Raw genomic sequence first — 21,888 nt, 5'->3', positions numbered from 1 at the left:
TTATGCGAATGGTGACATCACCAATGTGCTCTCCTTATTTTATAATCCCTGGGTGCCACAAGGCAGCCCTGCCAGCAAGCTGGAATACAGAGGGCAGCGCAGGGCATTGTGGGTATTTTCACAGAAACATTTTTGATCCTAGCTTGGGTGCTAAAAGACTAACGGTAGAGCCACACACACACGCTGAGAGACACTGAAGTTACTGTACAGGGGCAGTCTGCGCTCCTGCTGCCAGCCTCCAGGCTATCCATCAACTGCCCTGGCCCTTACCATTTCTGGTAAACGTGCTAAGATTACATCACTTTAATTAAAGATACCCAACTCATTAAAAAGATACCCAACTCATTAAAAGCGTCAGAGTCTAAAAAAAATGGCGAGCTCGCTCCAAGACCTCCCTGAATTAGGGGTCATGTGTGAAACAGCTGAGAGAAGGAATAGACTGAGCATAAACACCTTCACCCTGCTGACCTACAGGGTGTTGGGTTACTCCCAGTCCCCCACCCCGTCCCCGTCCCTCGCCTCATTGGGTGCAGGGGGGGAGATCGAGGGGTTTCTCGAACCCCCAAAACGGGCCAGGCTGCCTGTGCTATTTTTATCGCCGGCAGCAGCGATTCCCTCGGAGTGAATTCATGCCGCTCAGAATAGCCCGTCCGTTTCCAAATAGTGCAAAACGGCAAAAATTGTGTAAATAAACATAATTAATCAGTTAATTTTTTTAAAGAAAGTAACCTAGGCGGTTTATGGAACATATAACCATTCTGTGCAGGAAAATGCACGATAACAGATGTAAAAACAAGTATGAATTGTAAAAATGAAATTAAGTTAAATTAATCTGGCACCCTGGCTGTATTAACAAATAAAAAATTGTAAAAATATATATTTTAAAAAATGTATATATGTAAAATGAACAAGTCAATATGTGGGACAAGCTCAAATCAGGTGCCACCTTTCTTGCTTTGGTGTTTTGGGCACACACAAGTGAAAATGAATGTTATTACTGTCTTGGTTTATTCCCATAAAACAATCTGCCAACCAGAACTAAACTCCAGAATATAATTTCAGCAGGCGGTGTGAATCAAATCTAATCAGTGGCGCCACAGTAAAGCAAGTGATTGTTTTAATGCGTTTATCCCACCAAGCGCTCAGTTCATTATCATACACGGGATACAAGAAACGGTCACATGCTGGAGTTTATCTTCAGTAGCCTTTTCTTTACAGAGCCTGAAATATCAGTCAGCTTATGCCGTGATTAAACACCGCGAACGATGTTTGTGAGAGAGAGGGAGGGAGGGAGAATGAATGACTGATAGAAAGGAAAGATGGTTGAAAGAGTGATTACAAACATGAAAGAGAGAGAGAGAGAGAGAGAGAGAGAAGTTCAGGGTTGAGGATATTAGCCCCACACACACTGCTGTGGGATCTGTTCTGTGCTCGTCCTCAGCTAAAACAATGCGGATGTCAACACTCTTTTAAGAGGGGCATGAGGTGGGGGGGGGGGATTGACAGCGGGCATGTTCGCACCAGCGAGGCGACGAGGGCGATTTTCACCCCCCCCCCCCCCCCGTCATCTGAGCGACCGCCAACAACAAAACACAGGGACGGGGTCGGCCAGGGGGGCAGTCCCACAATGGGATTAGGGGACCTGTCTGCAGAGGTATTATCCAATTAGAGCCTGGGCTTTAAACAGGGGGGTCTGTGATGGCACGCTAAAACCCCACCCCCGCCCCACCTGCCCCCATCCCCCCTGGTCTGTGATCTTTTTTTAAACCACAACCCATTTCAAAGTTATGATGGGGGGTCCCCAGAATGCCTTTGAGCCTGGGAGGGGGGGGGGTTCCCTGGATCAAAGCCAACTGAGAACCTCAGATTTTGAACATTATGGCGGGTACATTTGCAGCCAGCGTACATGCCATCAGCAGTGTAACGGCGTACACAGACGTGGGACTGTACAGCAGCAATAGCAGCTAACACCAAACAAACAGGACGTAGAATTACGAAAAGAATCAGGAAATCTGAAGAACAGGTAGACGGAATGTGTGTGTGTGTGTGGGGGTTCCAGGCCTCTCACCTGGTTTCTCGTTCGCGTACGCCTCGTATTCGCCGTCCTCCAACGGAACCTTCTCGTACTTGCCGTGGCCCATCACCACAAATTTGTACCTTTTGCCGGACGGGGTACCCTGAGGAGGATTCAAAGCATTCGAAGGTTTAATATGAAGAAAAAAAGTCTCAGTAAAAAATACTTCATAATGGCAGGGAGATCCCATTAATCTTCAACGTCAGTTCATATAAATTTGAAGAAACAGGAAGAAAATGCAATACACTGAAAATATATTAAAATAAAATGTATCATGATTTTTTGTTGTGCTCAAGTCAGTCATCTTTCTCGTGCGATGCATCATGGGACGGAATTCAGCTCATGTGAGATGTGATCTAAGATGGCTTCCTCGGCTCCAGCCAGCCGCTTCCTGTCCGGCAGTGATTACCTTCCCCCCGGCAGTGGACCTCTCGGCGGATGAGCTGTCTCTGATGGACTCCCAGATGTTCTTCTTGTGCAGCACGTCACCGGCCTTGATGTCCTGGGACAGGGGCACGTACACGGGGATCAGCTGATCAGCGAAACCAGCGCGTGGTCTGAACAGCAGTGTGACCCCAAAGGGGCTGAGCTGTGCTCCACAGTCACCACAAGGGGGCAGCGTTTGTCAACACTCTGTCTGACTGGCTCTCGCCTGGTTTTCACATGTACTGTCTGTAGGGCTTATAGTCAGGCCATCAAGCAGATAACTGCACATAACCCCCCTCTCCCCACTGCCCCCTCACAGCAGGCCTGACTGTCCCTTCCCCAGGGAACTCTGGGTACAGAGAGGAGTTCCCCATGTGGCATTGTCTTCCTCTCTGCTCCCTTTCTCTCCCTCTTACTTTCTTTTTCTTTTTCCTGCACTCTCTCACCTTCTTCCTATCTCTGTCCACACACACACACGCACACATACACACACACACAAACTACACATAGGTTTGCATGCACAGAACTACACATACGTGCTCGCATGCGTGCATGCTAAGGCCGACATCGCTATGGCCCCGTTACTATGGCGACCCATATCCCTGGATTCCAGGTCCGGTGATAAATGCTGAGGTGGCAGTTAAGAGAGGAGGGGGAATGGGCTTTCATTCAAAAACAGAGGAATAAAGACAGGGGGGGGAAGAAAGAACACCGTTACCTCGGAGAAGAGAGGAGTAAAGAGAGCAGCAGACGTGAAGGCTGCGGAAAAAAAGAAACTGGGGGAGCGGAGAGGGAGAGAGGGGGGGGAGAGAGAAGTTGGAGAGGGAGAAAGAGAGCGAGAGAGAGAGGGAAAGAGAGGGAGGGAGAGGGAGAGAGAGAGAGGGGGGGGAGAGGGAGAAAGCGAGAGAGAGGGAGACAGGGAGAAAGAGAGAGAGAGGGAGACAGGGAGAAAGAGAGAGGGAGAGAGAGAGAGAGAGAGAGAGAGGGGGAGAGAGAGAGAGAGATAGAGGGAGAGAGAGGGAGAGGGATAGAGAGAGAGGGAAAGAGAGGGAGGGAGAGGGAGAGGGAAGGAGAGGGGGGAGAGGGAGAAAGCGAGAGAGAGAGACAGGGAAGAAGAGAGAGGGAGAGAGAGAGAGACCACAGCAGGGCTATAAATTAGACTGTACATCATTAAACGCAGAGGCTTCAGGAGGCACAATGCCACAGCATGCATGCAGGCGTATTCTGCTGCCTTTATCACCGGCAGCACCGGGAGCGACCGTTCCTGAGCCCATAATGCACATCTGACCCAGCAGCCTGCAGCGCCTACCGCTGGCTTGGAGGGGGAGTTCCTGCTGCTGCCGTCGGGGTTGCCCTTCACCCATTGGGTGATCAGGTCGGCCACGCCCACCTTCAGGCCTTCAGCATCCTAAGACAGAGATGACCAAGTTAGACCGTGAAGGACAGAGAGGCTCCTGAATTCATCTTGTGTTTACTCTTCTCTTTCCTCCCTCTCACTCATTCACTCTCTCCCTCCATCTCTCCATCCCTCTTTCACTTACTTCCCTCATTTAGGCACTCCATTCCTCTCCTCTCTCCTTCCAATGTGCCCTATAACCGTACCTGAGTGATTCTCTACACTATTTTTGTTATTTTGTTATTTACCCATGCACTAATGCACTTTGCCCAGTATTTGTGTTTTAAGGAGGTGTCCTCAACAAACATTGTTAATTCATTCATAAATTTGTTTGTTCATTCACTCATTCAATTCAACTCCTTCACTCTTTCCATCCCTCTCTCAGAATTGTTTACTCATTCTCTTTCTCCCTCTTTCACCAGCACATTCCCACTCTGGGAATTTGAAAGCATTTTTTCCTCTTTGTTTTCCCCTTGAGTTGAACAAGACCGAACAGCCACTGGGTTAAGTGGACAATGTTATGCTGCCTGCAGGACAGGTAAGTATAGCTCTGCAAATCTGTGGAGGGTGAGGCACACACACACAGACACACTCAGACACACACACACACACACCAGAGCCTTACCCTGCACGACAAATCATGTACTTACAAATTACATGTAAATGTGCGCGTGTGTGTGCGTGTGTGTGTACATGTGTGTGGAGGAGACCAACCTAACCTGTCCTGTGCTCTTTGGGATTCCACTGTTGTGAAATGGCAGCTATCCCAGAAGTCTTAGCGGTGAGGTGGTTAACCAGTGTGGCGCCCCACGTGCCATGCAACAGCAACCCTGCTAACAGCAGCCCTGCTAGCGGCAACCCCGCTAACAGCTACCCCGCTAACAGGGACCCCGCTGACAGTGACCCCACTAACAGCTACCCTGCCAACAGTGACCCCACTAACAGTGACCTCACTTGCAGCAGCCCAGCTAACAGCAACCCCACTAACAGGGACCCCACTAACAGCTACCCCGCCAACAGGGACCCCGCTAACAGTGACCCCACTAACAGCTACCCTGCCAACAGGGACCCCGCTAACAGTGACCCCACTAACAGGGACCCCACTAACAGCTACCCCGCTAACAGGGACCCCACTAACAGCTACCCCGCTAACAGGGACCCCACTAACAGTGACCTCACTAGCAGCAGCCCAGCTAACAGCAGCCCTGCTAACAGGGACCCCGCTAACTGTAGCCCCGCTAACAGGGGGAAAAGTGTTTTTGCAGGAGCGGGTAAAAGGAAACACGAGATCGCTCCGTCAGCAGACGCCTGGCTGACTGATCGTCCTGCCTGACCCCTGCATGGAGCCCTCCTGCTCACCTCAGACAACCCTGCACAGCTGAGAGCTGCTGGGTCTCTTAGGGAAGGCCGGGGACAGGCAGGAGGCAGCTCAGGGCACAGTGTAGGGGCTCAGGACACAGTGAAGGAGCTCAGGACACAGTGAAGGAGCTCAGGACACAGTGTAGGAGCTCAGGACACAGTGAAGGAGCTCAGGACACAGTGTAGGAGCTCAGGACACAGTGAAGGAGCTCAGGACACAGTGTAGGGGCTCAGGGCACAGTGTAGGGGCGCAGGGCACACTGTGGGGGCGCAGGGCACAGTGTAGGGGCGCAGGGCACAGTGTAGGGGCTCAGGACACAGTGTAGGGATGCAGGGCACAGTGTAGGAGCGCAGGGCACAGTGTAGGAGCGCAGGGCACAGTGTAGGAGCGCAGGACACAGTGTGGGGGCTCAGGACACAGTGTAGGAGCTCAGGGCACAGTGTAGGGGTGCAGGGCACAGTGTAGGAGCACAGGGCACAGTGTGGGGGAAATGGCTGCTGCAGAACTGTAGAGGGTGCCGGTGGTGCCGTCTTGCCTTTGACGGTGTGGTCTTGGGAGAGTTCTGGTTCCAGGCCTCTCCGGCCTCAAACAGGCTCTTCTTGGAGGCCACAGGCTCTGGGGGGCAGGGGATGTCCACCACACCCTGCTTGGACAGCTTGGCTTCCTGAAATTAACAAGCAAATTAATTAATTAGATCATCAAAGACACACCCACAGCTGTACAGGAAAGCAACGTATGACACGACATGGGACTACAACTGCCCCGGCAACCACGGCATGTCAAAGCTGTGAGTTTTAACCCTTTACGGTGTGAGGTCACAAACATGAGATTAGAATATTCTTAGCTGAATGTTCTAATGCTGATGTAACAATCACTACTGGTAACTAAAATCAATGGGGGTTCTAGAACACCGACTTTGAATTTTGACATTCCAACATTCCAAAAAACCTCTTCTTCCGCTGGATTTAAAGGAAGATGGCTGACTTTAGCAGGCTGCTGTTTTCAGCGAAAAATGAGAGTCATTACATCATATGGAAACAGCGTTTCTCCCAGCTAGTAAGAAGCAACCAACCCAGCAACACGTCATGTTGTATTATATATTTGTTAAACTTGGGTCCTTTAAACCCAAAAATACATGTTTCTTTTTTTTTTTTAAAAAGACATTTCATTTTAAGCTAAAGATGCTTGTACTTCAGCACAGGGTCTTAAAAGAAATCACTGCACAAAAGGAAAAAAAGGATACACGCCCTCAGAACTCCACCCGCCTAATTCGCTAATTGCGTATGTGCCCTGACGAGCCTCCAGATGAACTGTGACTGAGGAAGGCTCCACGGTGCGCTTAAATGCGCTGGGGTAATTATATAATTACAGACTTATGCGCGCGGATATTTTTCTGTGTTTCGGGGATCCCCGAGGGTCACGGGGGTCACAGCGCAGCGTGGTAACGGGACGTCCCGGCGCAGAACAACCCCACAGCGACGGCGGGACGCGGTGATGTAGCGGGTATGAGCAGCCGCCGTCCGCACAGAGCTGGGACTGTACCGTTACTGGCGGCAGGGGGGAGGGGGGGGTGGTTAGCGAGTTGGTGGGGGGGTGAGAGAGAAGCAGCAGGCAGCATGTGTCAGCGTAAGAATGTGTCGGTGGGAACTTGGGGGGTTTTACAGGCAACGTCATTTCCCAGAACTACATCTGTTTCACCCACACAGACAGACGTGTGACAGACAAAACCCTGCGGTCGCTGTCATCGTTACCGCCCCCCCCCCACCCACCCACCCCTTTCAGACCGTCCCCGCTTGCCGGAGGGCAGTGAGCAGCGGTTACAGACGGAGACGCGATGTACGTACACCTGACCCGAGGGCCCTCGTAAATCACTCTACCCCCCGTCAGCTGACTCGTGGAAACCCGGGCAACGGCGTGTTCCGTCACACCTGTCGGCGAGTCGAACGCGCGATCGGCACACCTGCCCGACGCGGCCCGCCGTGACTCACGAGCCCGAGCCTGCGCTCACCGCACACACGCAGCCGACCAATCAGGCCGCGCGATCGCCAGAGCCGACCAATCGGGCCGCGCGATTGCCAGAGCCGACCAATCGGGCCGCGCGATCGCCAGAGCCGCGGTTACTACGCCATCGAGGCACAGCGTCGTCACCGTAGCAACGAACGGCCGGAGGCCAGGAATCGTAAAGCAGGGACGTGAGCGACATCGTCGTCGCTTTTCACGTAGAAACCAGGCAGGAGAGCTCTCCACCAATCAGAGAGGACATCGAGAATAAGAAACAGAAAAACCCCGATTACGATTGGTGGGTATTTTCTGGCTATACTTCCAGGATCAACTACGGCCGTGGTACTCAAATCATGGCTTTTTTTTCGGGCTGAGAACTGCAGGTTTTCCATCTGCCCTTTACCTGCGTCTGGCCAATCAGCAGCGCTAAATTGCAGTTGTTTACCTGGGAGAAAATCTAATCAGGGCCCGATGTGGATTTGAGGGCCAGATCGGGGGTACCCATGCCCTGTGGTAGCTAGGCAGTATACCCAGACGGTGTCCACCAATCATGTTGTTCTATTTTTTATTAGCATCATACTCCCTGATTGGTGGGGAGCTTCTGGCTTCTAAATGAAAAGTGACTGTCACAGGAAGGGGGGGTGGGTTACCTCGATGGCGTGACTGTACTGCTCCAGTTTGTTGTCAAGGCTGGTGTTGAGCAGGGGAGGCTGCGTCTTCTTAACGCTGTTGCTGTTTTTTTTTTTTTAGAGAAAAACAAAGATGGGCGGGGTTAGGGCACCCCACGGCAAGAATACATAAAAATACTTTCACTTTCTAATGCTTTTATCACTAATTACGCTCACGTTTATTTAAGAGCACTTCTACTTTCGCTTCAGGATTTGGGAGCGAGAGGCGCACGCTGGATTGAGGGAAGTCACGTGACACACTGAAGGCAGCGATGCCCTGCTCTGGCCACGCCCCTCCTGACTGTATGCCACAAAAACGAGCAGCTCAGCCTGTTCTTTTATTCCCAGGGACTGTTGCGCTGTCCTCCCCGGAACTTACCGGAAGCCAGGCCACGGGTGAGTGAGTAATGACACAGCTACACGATGACGACCACCCCCCCCCCCCCCCGCCCCCTCAACCCCCCCAACCCCCCGTCCCGCCCGCAGATCTTTCGGCTAATTCACGCCTCTCTGCCGAAGACAATGACGGACGTGCGGATGAAAAGGGCTGACGCATCGGTGGCGGATGTCGTGCCCCCCCTGAGGCACGCGAAACGCACAAACGGCGGTCGTGTCCCGCCATGCCCCGGGCCGGCGAAAAGAGCGACATCAAGCCTTTGTTTCCCGTCCACATTCCCGCGAACAGATGCCCTGTCCTGGCTGGTGATGTCATCGCATAACTGTGTACCCCCCCACCCCCCCACCCCCGATCCATTCACCCCTAGCACCCCCCTCTATCCATTTACCCCCAGCACCACGCTGATAAACTTAGGAAACAGGAAGCCATTTCGGCTCCTTAACCGATCCGAATCAAAGCTGTTATTTTAACGGCTCCTTATCCGGGTTTGCCGCGGAGTCGCTCTGAAATGTTGGGGGCTTGACGCCGCGCCGCGAGCCCGTTAGCGCCGATAACGAACCGCGGCAGACTGTGCGGAGCCTTCTTTAAGAGCGCCGTCTCGCCAGCCACCAAAAAAATTAAATTAAATAAAATAAAAAACGGCACAAAAAAAAAAAAAAACACACACGCTGACCGGACATCTGGTTGGAATTAAACGGCTCATTAATCACCCCTGACAACGGTGATGCAACGCAAGGCCTGAAGCGCAGATCCCACATTTCCGTCGCTCGGCGGGGTCGGCGCTGACCGTTCAGTCAAACGCGGCCGAAGACAGAAAGCTGGAGCGCGAGCTTCGCCGCAGCGAGCGCGCGGCCTCCCCTCCCTCCGTCCTGCCTCTCTCCGTCTCCTCTCCTGTTCCTTTTACTGCCAGCCTTCCCTTTCTCTCTCTCCCCTTCTCTCTCTCCCTTTCTCTCTCTCCCTCTCTTCAATTCAGTGGTGCTTTTTGGCATTTATATAGCGCTTTTATCGATATATTTAAATATATCCAAAGCGCTTTACACCTCTCATTCACCCATTCACACACACACACACTCACACACACCAACGGTGAAAGGCTGCCATGCAAGGTACCAATCAGCTCGTTGGGAGCAATTTGGGGTTAGGTGTCTTGCTGATGGACAATTTGACACTCTCAGGGCAGGGGATCGAACCGGCAACCCTCCGACTGCCAGACAATTGCAAAAGCTTTCATTCAGGGACAGATTTACGCACGTAAAACACGTGGCACAAATTGCAGGCATTGGTATGTTGGTGCATTTGCAGTCTGCCCAAGATTTACGTTTCTTATTTAGTAAAGTGACATGTCCACTGTTAATTAAACCCTTAACAGCGCTAATTCAACTCTCACAGATAACATTTGGTCCCCATTGAGTTGAATTAACTCTGTTAGTGTTGGATTAACATTGGACATTTTTACTATGCATGTAAGAGCGTGGGCCATCCAGCACTATGGACTGCAGAACTAAACGCGTATATTCCAACTGCCAATTGAATCCAGATGCTAGATAGTGTAATGTTGCAAAGAGCTTGGCTGTTGCCGGGCTGGGACGGGAACGTTGTGTGGGAGGTTCTAGGTCAGCTTTTATTTCTCCCAGACGAGTAACCCAATTATTTCTATGGCTGGGCGTTGGTCACGGAAGTCACAGGTGTCGCGGATTCCATTATTTATTTTCGTCTATTTTTGGCAGCGCCACGAATTTAACCGTTTTAGAGCTTTCCCGTGAATCTTCTTCCTGTAACTACGGTAACATTGTCAGTGATAACAGGCGCTCAGAGACTTAAACCGCACAACATTCAGCAAACATTAACAGAATACATAATCAGCCACACTTATAATTGCGATGACTCATGTAGGTGACACACATACTGCACTTCCCCATGCACCTCTTTGATACATAACATATAATATGAAATATAAAATAAGGAACTACTACATTAATTAACGTAATCAATATGTGATTATTAATGATTAAAAAAATCAATAATGATTTTTAAAAAATACCGTATCTCCCATTCAGAAATTAACTGTACTCATAAAAACAAATTCAGTGCTCAGACAAACTCACCTCTTCTTAAGAGATCGGTTCAGAGACTCAGTCCGCTCAGTGATCTGCAGAGAGAGGTCAGTGTCAGTGTGTTCTGCCACAGTGCGCGTGTTCCCCTAAAAACTGTGAAAGCATGAGAACGCAGGTGCACCTGGGCATTGAGGTACACACCTGGGCATGCAGGTACACTTGGGAATAGAGGTACACCTGGGCATGCAGGTACCCCCTGGGCATAGAGGCACACCTGGGCATCGATCTACACCATGGTATGCAGGTACACCTAGGCATACGGGTACCCCTGGGCATAGAGGTACACCTGGGCACAGAGGTACACCTGGGCATGCAGGTACCCCTGGGCATAGAGGTACACCTGGGCATGCAAGTACACCTAGGCATATGGGTACCCCTGGGCATAGAGGTACACCTGGGCATGCAGGTACACCTAGGCATACGGGTACACCTGGGCACAGAGGTACACCTGGGCATGCAGGTACCCCTGGGCACAGAGGTACACCTGGGCATACGGGTACCCCTGAGCATAGAGGTACACCTGGGCATGCAAGTACACCTAGGCATATGGGTACCCCTGGGCATAGAGGTACACCTGGGCATGCAGGTACACCTAGGCATACGGGTACACCTGGGCACAGAGGTACACCTGGGCATGCAGGTACCCCTGGGCACAGAGGTACACCTGGGCATGCAGGTACCCCTGGGCATAGAGGTACACCTGGGCATGCAGGTACCCCTGAGCATAGAGGTATACCTAGGCATATGGGTACCCCTGGGCACAGAGGTACACCTGGGCATGCAGGTACCCCTGAGCATAGAGGTATACCTAGGCATATGGGTACCCCTGGGCACAGAGGTACACCTGGGCATGCAAGTACCCCTGGGCATTGACATACACCTTGGTATGCAGATACAGGCACCCCAGGGCATGCAGGTACACCTGGCCTGGCAGTCACAGCCAGCACTAGGCTAACCCTTTGTGCTGTGCCGCCCCAAAAATCAAACAGAGATCCTGGCACCTCCCCACCGTGCCCATACCCCACCTCCATATTTATCTCTCCAGATGCTAGGTGCTTAGCGCTAATCCGCGCGACACACGCTAACCCTCCTTCAAACACAGGTTTGGGATGGTTTTATTAGCAGGGCTGGGGCGCTCGGCTCTCAGCGCTGAATCGTAACTCCTAAACAGCTGTTGGAGAGGTAAAAAAAAAAAAAAAACTGCTAACGGGCCTGAAACCCTCTGCTGAACGTTTCCCCTGAAGCCTGTGCTTATTACGCACACGCACGCTCTCTCTTCGTGAAATAATAATCCTGAGATGTAAGAGGAGGTGGATCATTGGTTTCCCCCTCCCTACTGAAAGCAAGCTGCTCTGGTTTTTGGAGTAGCCCACCCCTGACCATCCTCAGCTGGGCCGGGGGTGTGCGAGAAGGGGGGGGGGGAGGGGGGGAGGGGGGGGGGGGTGAGGGGGCAACCGCTTCAGGCTTTCCCTCCCTCTTCTGCTCTGAATGACTGAATTAGCTTATCTGACAGGTTTGATAAAGTCAGGCGCTACAGCAGCGGACAGCACATATAATATCCTGGGCGTTACCGCGGCAACGATACAGGAGCAAAATGGCCGCCTGGAGAACGAAGAATTATTACAGCGACCGGTTGGGAAGGAGAGCCAGCACAGGCACTGGGCTGCGCCCCCTTTTTGTAAAAAAAAAAAAAAAATGTTGGGGTGATAAAAGACCCTGCCTTCAGTGGAACACGTCAGCGGGCGAGCAGGAAGAGGAATGGGGGTGCGCGAGCGAGACTTCAAAAGCGCCGGGGGCCCTGGCCCTGTTCGGGGGGGGCTCATATTTCACCCAAACAAAAGCCCCCCTTGTGTTAGTGCCAAAAGCCGCCCCCCCCCCCACCAGACTCACCGAATATGCGGTCTCCCCTGCCACTCTGTCTTCACCCTCACCCTGGAAGCACATAGACAAGCAGAGGGAGGCATATTGACAGGAAACAGGAAGCAGATCCCCCAAAGCATCACCGCAGGGGTTACCCCGAAAAAAAAAAAGGATAGCGACGTGAGACAGCTCAAGCTTACACAGCGGCAGACAAAACACCAGCCCGCCGAGCCCGGAGCAAGAGACCGGACCCGGAGACTGTTCAAAATGTCTCCTTCGTTACTTTCAGGGGTCGTTTCAGATCATAGTCATCAATAGAACTGGTGCCAATGATCATGATATAAATTAGAGTAATCTGTAAATGAGTCCCATTGTTCTTTTCTGATATTTATTTCTCTTGCGCAACCACTGCAGTTGGAATGCATTTTGAACACAGCTGTGTCACCGCAGGCACGTCCGGCTTCAACGATCAAGTGGGAGGTAAAAATAAATAAATAACAGCCAAATAGCCATTTTATTGCATCGGAGAATCAACTGCAATGACTGAACTGAGAAGGGAAGGCTGGTGGTGTTTTGGCTTGCCGGATACAGAGATTAATCGCTGTATTGCTACCACAGAAATAAACAAAATAGTTTCAAGTATTAGTAGCACAGAGAGAAACCCACAACCAGTGATAGGGCACCTAGAATTGTCTGAAAAATTCAGTGGTAAAACACCACGTTTGAGGTGTTGCAAGGTGTTTTTCATGCAGAATTAAAATTTAAAAGTTCAGATTAAGTTTACACGGTGAATGATGTTGGCGAGTGACTGCAGAGATAACATTCTAAGGAACAACCCTTTGTGCCCTGTGAGGATATAAAAAGCACGGTGCACAGCAGCTCAGGCCATTTCCCAACAAGCACTTCCTGTCCACACAGGAAGGATGAAGACAGCTTATCATTTCTTCACAGGCTGTCGAACTCGGTGAAGAAATGAAGGATGTCACAACATAACGGAGTCAGGGTGAGAGATGAGCGTCGGCAGAAAGTGCAGAATAAGACAGCCCTCTCTCTCTCCGACAGCGCTCCAGAAGGCATCTCACCAGCTTCTGACACCTCCAGCCTGTCTGCAGAGAGACTTAGAGCAATACCACCCACCCGTCCCAGGTGTGACATCACGGAACTATCCCAGTTGTGACATCACAGAACCATCCCAGGTGTGACATCACGGAACTATCCCAGTTGTGACATCACAGAACCATCCCAGGTGTGACATCACGGAACTATCCCAGCTGTGACATCACGGGACTATCCCAGGTGTGACATCACAGGTATAACATGACAGGATGATCCCAGGTATCATGGTGCTCGTGGACAGAGTGGGAGGGGCTTACCTTAAAGGATGGGCTCTTGGGGCTGATTGGGCTGAATGGCTCATCCCCCTCTATGCTGGAGGTGCTGAGGTTCTTCATCCTCCTTTCTGTCGCCTCCATCCTCCTCCTCTCTATCTCCTCCTTCATGTGCCTCCTCTCCTTCTGTAGCCACACCCCCCCCACAGGACGTCAGCCCCGCCCATTCCGAGAACAGCATTTCAACACAACTCTACACAACTTATTTGTAAATGGCGCAATGCAAAAATAAAGCTTCATTGATACCGTGTGTGTGTGTGTGTGTGCATGTATGTGTACACAGAATGTGTGTGTGTGTGTGTGTGTGTAATTATTTTGCATTTGTATTATTGTATTCATGATATTTACCTTGTTTTCCATCAATTTTAAATGGGTATTCTGATGCTTTCAAAGGTACCAATAGGCTTCAATTAGGGTTTAGGGCTCAAACTAGGGTTAGGGTTAGGAAAATGGTAAGTCTGAGGGTTGAGGCAAGTTTATGGTTGTGTACAGCAGCTTGAAGAAAGGTCAGAACATGGGTTTGTTAATGATTTTGAATGAACCAAAAACTTTCTCTAGTGGCATGTGTACCTATGACCATAGAAAATGTGTAATAAATGCATATATTTTCAGGGAAAACATTTTTATTTTTTAAATGATTATTTTTCATTTGTATTATTGTATGCATGATATTTACCTTGTTTTCCATCCATTTTAAATGGGTTTTCTGATGTTTTCAAAGGTTCCAATGTGCATGCATAGTGTGTGAGTGTGTGTGTGCGCGCACAGTGTGTGTGTATGTGTGTCACCTCCTCCTTCAGCTGTCTCTGGTACTCCTCTTCCTCTCTCCGGCGCTCCTCTTCCTCGCGTATCTTGCGGCGCTCCTCCCTCCTCTTCTTCAGCTCCTCCAGCTCGGCCTCGGACTCCGCCTGCTTCTGCCGCAGGAGCTCCAGCTCCTGGCTCTCCTTCTCCTGGTGACTCCGCCGGAACTTCTCCAGCTTCTGCTCCGTCTCCAGGAACACCTCCGCATCCTCCTCCGGGTCCTGGGCCCCGCCCTGGCTCGCGCTCCTGCAGGAGCGAGCAGGGAGAACGAGAGGAGAGGAGGAGAGAGGAGGAGGGGAGAGGGAAATAAACCAAGCGGGAGAGGGGAGGGGAGGGGAGGGAAAGAGGTATACTAAGCATAAGTCCCAACTTTTTACATAACACATTTACATAAATGGCATTAATTAATACAGCTGGATATACAGTACACTGCAGTAATGCAGGTTAAGTGCCTTGCTCAAGGGTAAAACGGCAGTGTCCTACCTGGGAATCGAACCTGTGACCTTTAGGTTACTAAGACTAGGTCCTTACCTGTTATACTACACCGCCACCTGAATACTTTATGCTTCAGGATACTTCAAGTATTCTTAAGTATAAAATAGTATACTTCAGGCATATTTCAGCATGCTATTTTTCACATGGGGAGAGCAGCCAGGAAACACTGGCAATATAAACTAGTGAATTCATGACTCAGTAAAGCTTAATTTCAGAGCAGTAATTTTGTCACTTGTTGGCTGTGTTTCTCACAGCTTGTTAGGGAAGTTCAGGTGAAGCAATCAACTAACCACACGATTGCCTGTTTACACTGAGCTGCAAAATCTATGTAAATGCACTTAAGTGACAAAAACACAAAGTGAACAAACATGATTAAATTAAAATAGCCTAAATATAAACATGCTCAAACATGACAATTTAAGATTCAATAAATGGAACGTTGATGACAAAACTGATGCAACCAATGACAGTTAAAATGACCACATTGCTAACCCTGAGGGCAATGCACCCCCTTGCCCCCGCCCCCCCCCCCAACCACCACACACACAAAGTAATAAGCAGGTACAGCACAACCACACCCTGAAATAACGAAAAAAAGAAACGTGTGAAAAACTGACAGGAAAACGGCACTGAATGCCCCTTTGTTTTCTGCTAATCGTTGCTAGTCGACTTCCAGACTGTTTTCTGTGGCTCCAGTTCATTCTTGCGCAACAACCAAGCAGTGCATTAAAATAAAAATAAAATGCCAAATTCATCCATGTCAAGAGCTTCTTCAAAACAAACACATTTACAGGGTTAAGAACCAAGGACAATGGGTATCACCTAAGATTCCTCTGAAAAAATAAAACTTAAAAATAAAACTCCAAAGCAAAGTGGAAATGAAATACAGAATAGAATTGTTTAAACTGCTTTTATAAATGGATGCGATGCATGAAGAGGAAGTATGAGCATATTTCATAACTTTTTAACCCGTCATTTGCCGAATTCGCTCAGAAAGCAGGGGCGATTCCTACCCCTGGTCCTGGTGATACGCATGGCTTGCTCTATTACGGCAAGATCTACTGAAGCATCTGATTACACAGGTGACTCTCGCCTCACCTGCTTTTTCGGCCTAAATTTGTTGTTTACGGTGAAAACAAAAACCAGCAGACTCTGCGGGCCTCCGGGACCAGACCTGAAGATGCCTGTTCTTAAGCCACAAGGCAGTGTCATAACATCCCCCGAAAGAAACAGGACCGGTATCGCATAACAGCCACACGCTTTCTGCATGCAGCTGCTGTAAATATAAATGCAGGAATCTGGCGTACTAGAAAAGGCTATCAGCAGTATCCAATTGCATTACATTTCTGTTTTGGGGCTTCAAGTCGAAGCAAGCTGATCTGCAAACAATACTCTGCCAGTAAAGACTGTGTGTGTGTGTGTGTTTGTGTGTGTGGACTAGCAGCAGAGATGAGGCTTTGTGTGTGTGTGTGCGTGCATGCGTGCGTGCATGTGGACCACCAGCAGAGATGAGGCTTTGTGTGTGTGTGTGTGTGTGTGTGTGCATGTGTGGACCAGCAGCAGAGATGAGGCTTTGTGTGTATGTGTATATGGACCAGCAGCACAGATGAGGCTATGTGTGTGTGTGTGTGTGTGTGTGGACCAGCAGCACAGATGAGGCTCTTTGTGCGTGCGTGCGTGTGAGCGTGCGTGTGTGTGAGCGTGCGTGTGTGTGTGTTTGTGCATGTGTGTGTGTGTGTGCGTGCGTGCGTGTGTGTGAGCGTACGTGTGCATGAACAGGTTCATGGTTTACCTGGCTCGGGGGAAAGAAGAGGAAGATCTCCTTCGTTCTGCCATATCTGGCTGCTATTCTCTCTCTCTACCTGTCTGAATGAGTTTTACCAGCTCTGCTCTCTCTCTCTCTCTCTCTCTCTCTCTGTCTCACTGTCTCTCTGTCTGTCTGAATGAGCTCCACCAGCTCTGAGCAGCGTGTGCCAGCCCCAGGGAGGATGCTGCCGCCGCTCAGCAGGAAGTGATGAAACACCCTGCATTCACAGTTTAAGCCCTCCGAACTGCTTCTTTCAGAAAATGTGACGGTGTGAGAATTACCGAGGCATTCCAGCGGAGGAGTCGGCTAGTTTGACGGGTTTCGAGAGACGTGCTACTGTGAGATAAAGACAGGGTCTCGCCCGAATTAGAACCAAATATTTTCAGCGGTGTTTGAGTTCTCACCTCCAAAGATTATGTATTATACAGCTGATTTTAGTCAAAGCAGATCATCATCAAACTGAATATATACCTATATAAACATTTAGGATTTGAGGCACTGACGCATGTACGTCATTCATGAGATACTGTTTGCATATGGATGCCCAGACCCAGGTTAAATGCACAGACAGGTAACATATTCACAAATACGTTTTCACAATTCCCAAAAGTATTGTATAATATACATCAAATATCCCATTTAAAAACCAGAAAAGGGCTTTTAAAATGACATGTCAGCGTTAATGTGTCTTACCTCAGTGGTCTTATTGTTTTCAAGAGATGTGATGTCACTTCCTCCCCAGCTGCCTCTCCATTGCCGTTGAAATGTTTCACTTCCTGTGACAGGAAGACTTTGGATGTGTACGAGACCTTCACCTCTTTCCTCTTCTCCTTGGCCTGGAAAGACAAGAGTTCAGCAGCGGCCCCCCATTCATCACCCCGTTCACAGCCAGCCTTCCCACAATGCAGTTCGGCCATAAACGGATAAGCCCAGTAAGAGATTTGGCCTGTCTGGCAGGATACAAAAGCTACAATGCAGCCTCATTTTAACAAGCCGCAAGCACCAACTTGTTCGTATCAATGTAAGCAGGTGCAGCAGCTGCTATTGTTGCACAGAGGAGTTCTGTCTCATATCTTCCTAAGACCTGGAAATACATTTTTGTCCCCTGTAGGGGACATGAGTCTCTGGTCTTAATCTGAGAAACCATGTGTTCCACTATGATGAAACCTACACCACACGTGACATTCAGTAAAAAAAAAAAAAATAAAACGATATATTTGAAAATAGTTTCAGTGCAACATGTTTTTGTCATCCAAGACTCATCCAAGACAAGAAGTGTATTATGTCAAAAAAAATAAAATACCTCCAGGTCTCAGGAGGTCATAAGATACAGTGAGGAGACCTTGTAGTCAGCAATGAGGAGGAATACCATTTCATCTCTTTCTCTCTTTGGCTCCTCCGCTCTCTTCACAGCCTTCATCCTTCCATCCTCCCTCAGCTTCTCCTCCTCTTCCTCTCTCCACCTCCTGCTCCTCCTGTGGCTCTCCCACTCTTCCTCCTCCTCCTCCTCCTCCTCCCGGCCGGCCAGCCGGGGCGCTTGTGGTGGGCGTGTCCTCTCGTCGCGGCTCGGCCCCCGCTGCTGCTGCTGCTGCCGCCGCCGCCGCCGCTGCTCTTCCTCCTCCTCCTCGTCCTCGGCGGGGCCCTGCTCCTCCAGGCGCCTCTGCCTGCGCCGCTCCAGCTTCTGGGTCCAGTCACTGAAGCCTTCGTCCTCCTCCAGGGCCTGCTGGGAGCTGGGCTTCAGCTCGCTCTCCACCCTGGGAGACATGGGGCGACATAGCTCAGGAGGTAAGACCGGTTGTCTGGCAGTCGGAGGGTTGCCGGTTCAAACCCCGGCCTGGGCATGTCGAAGTGTCCTTGAGCAAGACACCTAACCCCTAACCCCTAACTGCTCTGGCGAATGAGAGGCATCAAATATAAAGTGCTTTGGATAAAAGCGCTATATAAATGCAGTCCATTTACCATTTACCCTGCCTGAGTGGGAGACGCAGCGAGGAAGACGCGCTTAGCGAGGATGAAGGTGCACGAAGAACCGCAGCACGTCCAGTGTGGAGGGGGGAGGGGGCCGTTCGGCCTCGCCTGTGAGTTAAGCCCCTCCCACTCTGACCACAAGCACCAATCACTGCCCCAGTTTACTGACCCCATCCATTAAGGGTGGGGATCTCAAACTCCAGTCTTTCTGGATAGGGGGACGGGGGGAAACGGGGGGGACGGAAGGGGTGCTGACTTTAAGAGACATAAACAGCACTATAATTGAATGAATCAGACCACAGTTCAGCTCTGGATAAACTGCACCCCCTACCCTTGGAGTCTCCGTTCGATCAATAAATACAAGTATCCCCTGAAGTTAAAGTTGGAAGCAGTAAGATCTCTGGATAATTTTAAATCACTTGTTTATAATGCTGTGTAATGGGTGTTGGTCTGGATTATTATAGGAGGCTGTGTTCTGTGGGTTTGAATTAATGTGACACATCGCAAGCAGTTTCTGTGTTTTATTGTGCTGTTTTGCGTTTCTTTTGACACTGAACTTTTCAAAAAAAATTTTACTCTAATTTATGGTTTCTGTCTTGGCCAGGTCTCCCTAGAAAAAAATAATTTTGTCTTTAGGGACTTTCTGGTTAAATATAAAAATGAAAGTGATTTGAAATGCTTTAACTCTTTAACTCTGTAACTGTAACTGCTCATGGAGACTGCACAGGTTAAGCAGCTATCGACAGACCTGAGCACCTTCCGTTTGGAGGGAGGGGGGTGGGAATTGGGGGGGGGGGGGGTTGGTCAGAGTTAATGACCATGGCCAAACGTTACAGACTGGAGCACCAGTCTGTCAGTGAGCAGGGGCAGAGGGAGATGAAAGGGAAGGCAGGGAACAGCTGTGGAGCTGCTGGCGCAGTGTGAGCGCTGGTGTTGCTCCCCTCACCGCTGCCTGCAGGGCTGGGGCAAAGTCCTGCCAACTGCCAAACTGAGTGACACCTGACAACACCCCCCCGCCCCCCTTCTGGCCCCTCCGCTCCGCCGCCGCCCCCCCCCCCCCCGAGGGATGTGGAGCCAACAGCCGTTTCAGCCAGGCGGAAACTGTACAAACACCGCGGCGGCAGCGGCTGCTGTCGGCATGGCGATCCGTCTCTGACAGTGTCGACAGTGCCCTGGCAACAGGACGGGCGCAAGGCATTTGGGAGAACACGGCTGTTACAGAAAGGGTCCCGGCCAGATATCATGCAACACCCACCAGCGGCCCACCAGCGGCATACCAGCGGCCCACCGGTGGCACACCAGCTGGCTTCCATCGGCACATCAGCGGCCCGCCGTCGGCACAGCCGCCTCAAGCCTTCTGCAGCTACAGCGGGCCGCCGGTGGACAGCAGCTGATGTGAGGCAGGCAGGATGAGGCCCAGCTGCTCAGAGATCGCTAAACAGCTTGTGAACAGCCCTGCCGCCAGCGGACTTCCTTACACAGGACGCTAAGCGCTTGGTTGCCGGGCAACGGGTGAGTCTAAAATGTCACCTTTACTCTAAACTCCCTAAGAGAAGGGGTGTGGTGGTTACTTAGCAAAAAAAAATGAGGGGGATTATCGGAAAGGAAATGTGCTCTACGCTGCCACTCCTGGCCTCTCAAAGGATACGCATCACACACGTGAAGTGGTTCTTCCTGCCGGGGCGTGTCACCCGTGTTTGTTTACTTCCTTGTTGCCCGGCAACGGCAAACATTCTTTGCTTAGACTTGGGCTACTTTTGAACATTTGTTGAACTGCAGTGGGCTTATGTGTGGCGGCCAACCATGTCGCCGACGCCAGAGATGACGGTTCCTGTTTTGAGAGGTTTCCATGACACCGGACGGTCTTTATGCACTAGCGTTAGAAGGCGAGAAGACATTTCATGCGGGAATGAGTTAAGGGTAAATTAGTCAAGGGCGAATTCCTCACTGATGTCAGGAAATGTTTTGTATACAACGAGCTGTCAAAGGGTGGACGGGTTTGTCATGTCGTGCTGTCGAGGCAGAGACCCACAGGGTGCTCAAGTCCAGGCCTGACGCAGTGCTGGATACTCTAGCATGTGGGTATATGAGGAGCCTAGACTGGCCTGTTCTCCTCATTGTGTTATTATGTTCTAATGTTCTAGATGGGCTGAATGGCCTGTTCTCCTCATTGTGTGTTCTTATGTTCTAATGTTCTAGATGGGCTGAATGGCCTGTTCTCCTCATTATGTGTTCTTATGTTCTTATGTTCTAGATGGGCTGAATGGCCTGTTCTCCTCATTATGTGTTCTTATGTTCTCATGTTCTAGGTGGGCTGAATGGCCTGTTCTCCTCATTATGTGTTCTTATGTTCTAATGTTCTAGATGGGCTGAATGGCCTGTTCTTCTCATTGTGTGTTCTTATGTTCTACTGTTCTAGATGGGCTGATTGGCCTGTTCTCCTCATTATGTATTCTTATGTTCTCATGTTCTAGATGGGCTGAACAGCCTGTTCTCATTATGTTTGTTTTATGATGGTGAAATTCCATATGAACTGAAGTATACAGTATTAGTCAGTCAGCTCCAGATGGAGTGAACAAGAAAAGGTTAAAAGGTCAAAATCTATTGAATTTGAGCCTTTAAACAGGACTTCAGGACCTGAATTCATTTTCAATGGGAAGAGACAGGATGTGCATACAGAAACAGGAGGGTCTCTAAACACTACTGACCCCCCACTTCTTGACCAAAAATCAGCACACCAGTCCTGAGGAGGAACACACACACACACACGCACACTTACACAAACTCACAAACTCACACCCGCACACACACACACACACACACACACACACACACACACACACGCACATGTACAGAAACTCACAAACTCACACCCGCGCACACACACACACGCACGCACACATTTCCGATTTACACTCCCAATATAAACAACTGACCCGTCCTGGTCTGCTAGCATTGCAGACGGACCACCTAAAAACCAGGACGGGCCTGATGTCAGCTAATGGGTCCACGGAATGTTCCGGCAGCTGTTTCCCCGCGAGACGTGATGAGAGAGCTGAGACAGGGGATGGACACAGAGACACGGGTCACAGGACGGGGGGGGAAGGGGGGGGGGGGCACAGAGGCACAGAGA

General features: G+C 50.3%; 1 protein-coding gene across 2 annotated transcripts in view; it reads right to left on the bottom strand.

Annotated features, from left to right (window-relative positions):
* lsp1a (lymphocyte specific protein 1 a) overlaps positions 1-21,888 on the bottom strand; it is a 46,056-nt gene that overhangs the window by 9,010 nt on the left and 15,158 nt on the right. The window contains exons 3-13 of one of the 2 annotated variants that reach the window (XM_035396264.1): positions 18,157-18,541; positions 17,481-17,623; positions 14,473-14,731; positions 13,670-13,810; positions 12,327-12,368; positions 10,428-10,471; positions 7,908-7,989; positions 5,792-5,920; positions 3,810-3,908; positions 2,484-2,576; positions 2,069-2,177 (exon numbers count right to left, since the gene is read on the bottom strand). In XM_035396264.1, the coding sequence (XP_035252155.1) occupies positions 2,069-2,177; positions 2,484-2,576; positions 3,810-3,908; positions 5,792-5,920; positions 7,908-7,989; positions 10,428-10,471; positions 12,327-12,368; positions 13,670-13,810; positions 14,473-14,731; positions 17,481-17,623; positions 18,157-18,541 (1,526 nt within the window). The remainder of the gene's footprint in view (positions 1-2,068; positions 2,178-2,483; positions 2,577-3,809; positions 3,909-5,791; positions 5,921-7,907; positions 7,990-10,427; positions 10,472-12,326; positions 12,369-13,669; positions 13,811-14,472; positions 14,732-17,480; positions 17,624-18,156; positions 18,542-21,888) is intronic. The other variant, XM_035396265.1, reaches the window with a different exon arrangement.

Source organism: Anguilla anguilla, chromosome 16 (genome assembly GCF_013347855.1).
Source record: "Anguilla anguilla isolate fAngAng1 chromosome 16, fAngAng1.pri, whole genome shotgun sequence".
Taxonomy (NCBI): Eukaryota; Metazoa; Chordata; class Actinopteri; order Anguilliformes; family Anguillidae; genus Anguilla; species Anguilla anguilla.
The sequence above is the reverse complement of the archived record's forward strand: the minus strand, read 5'-3'. Positions and strand labels throughout refer to the sequence as shown.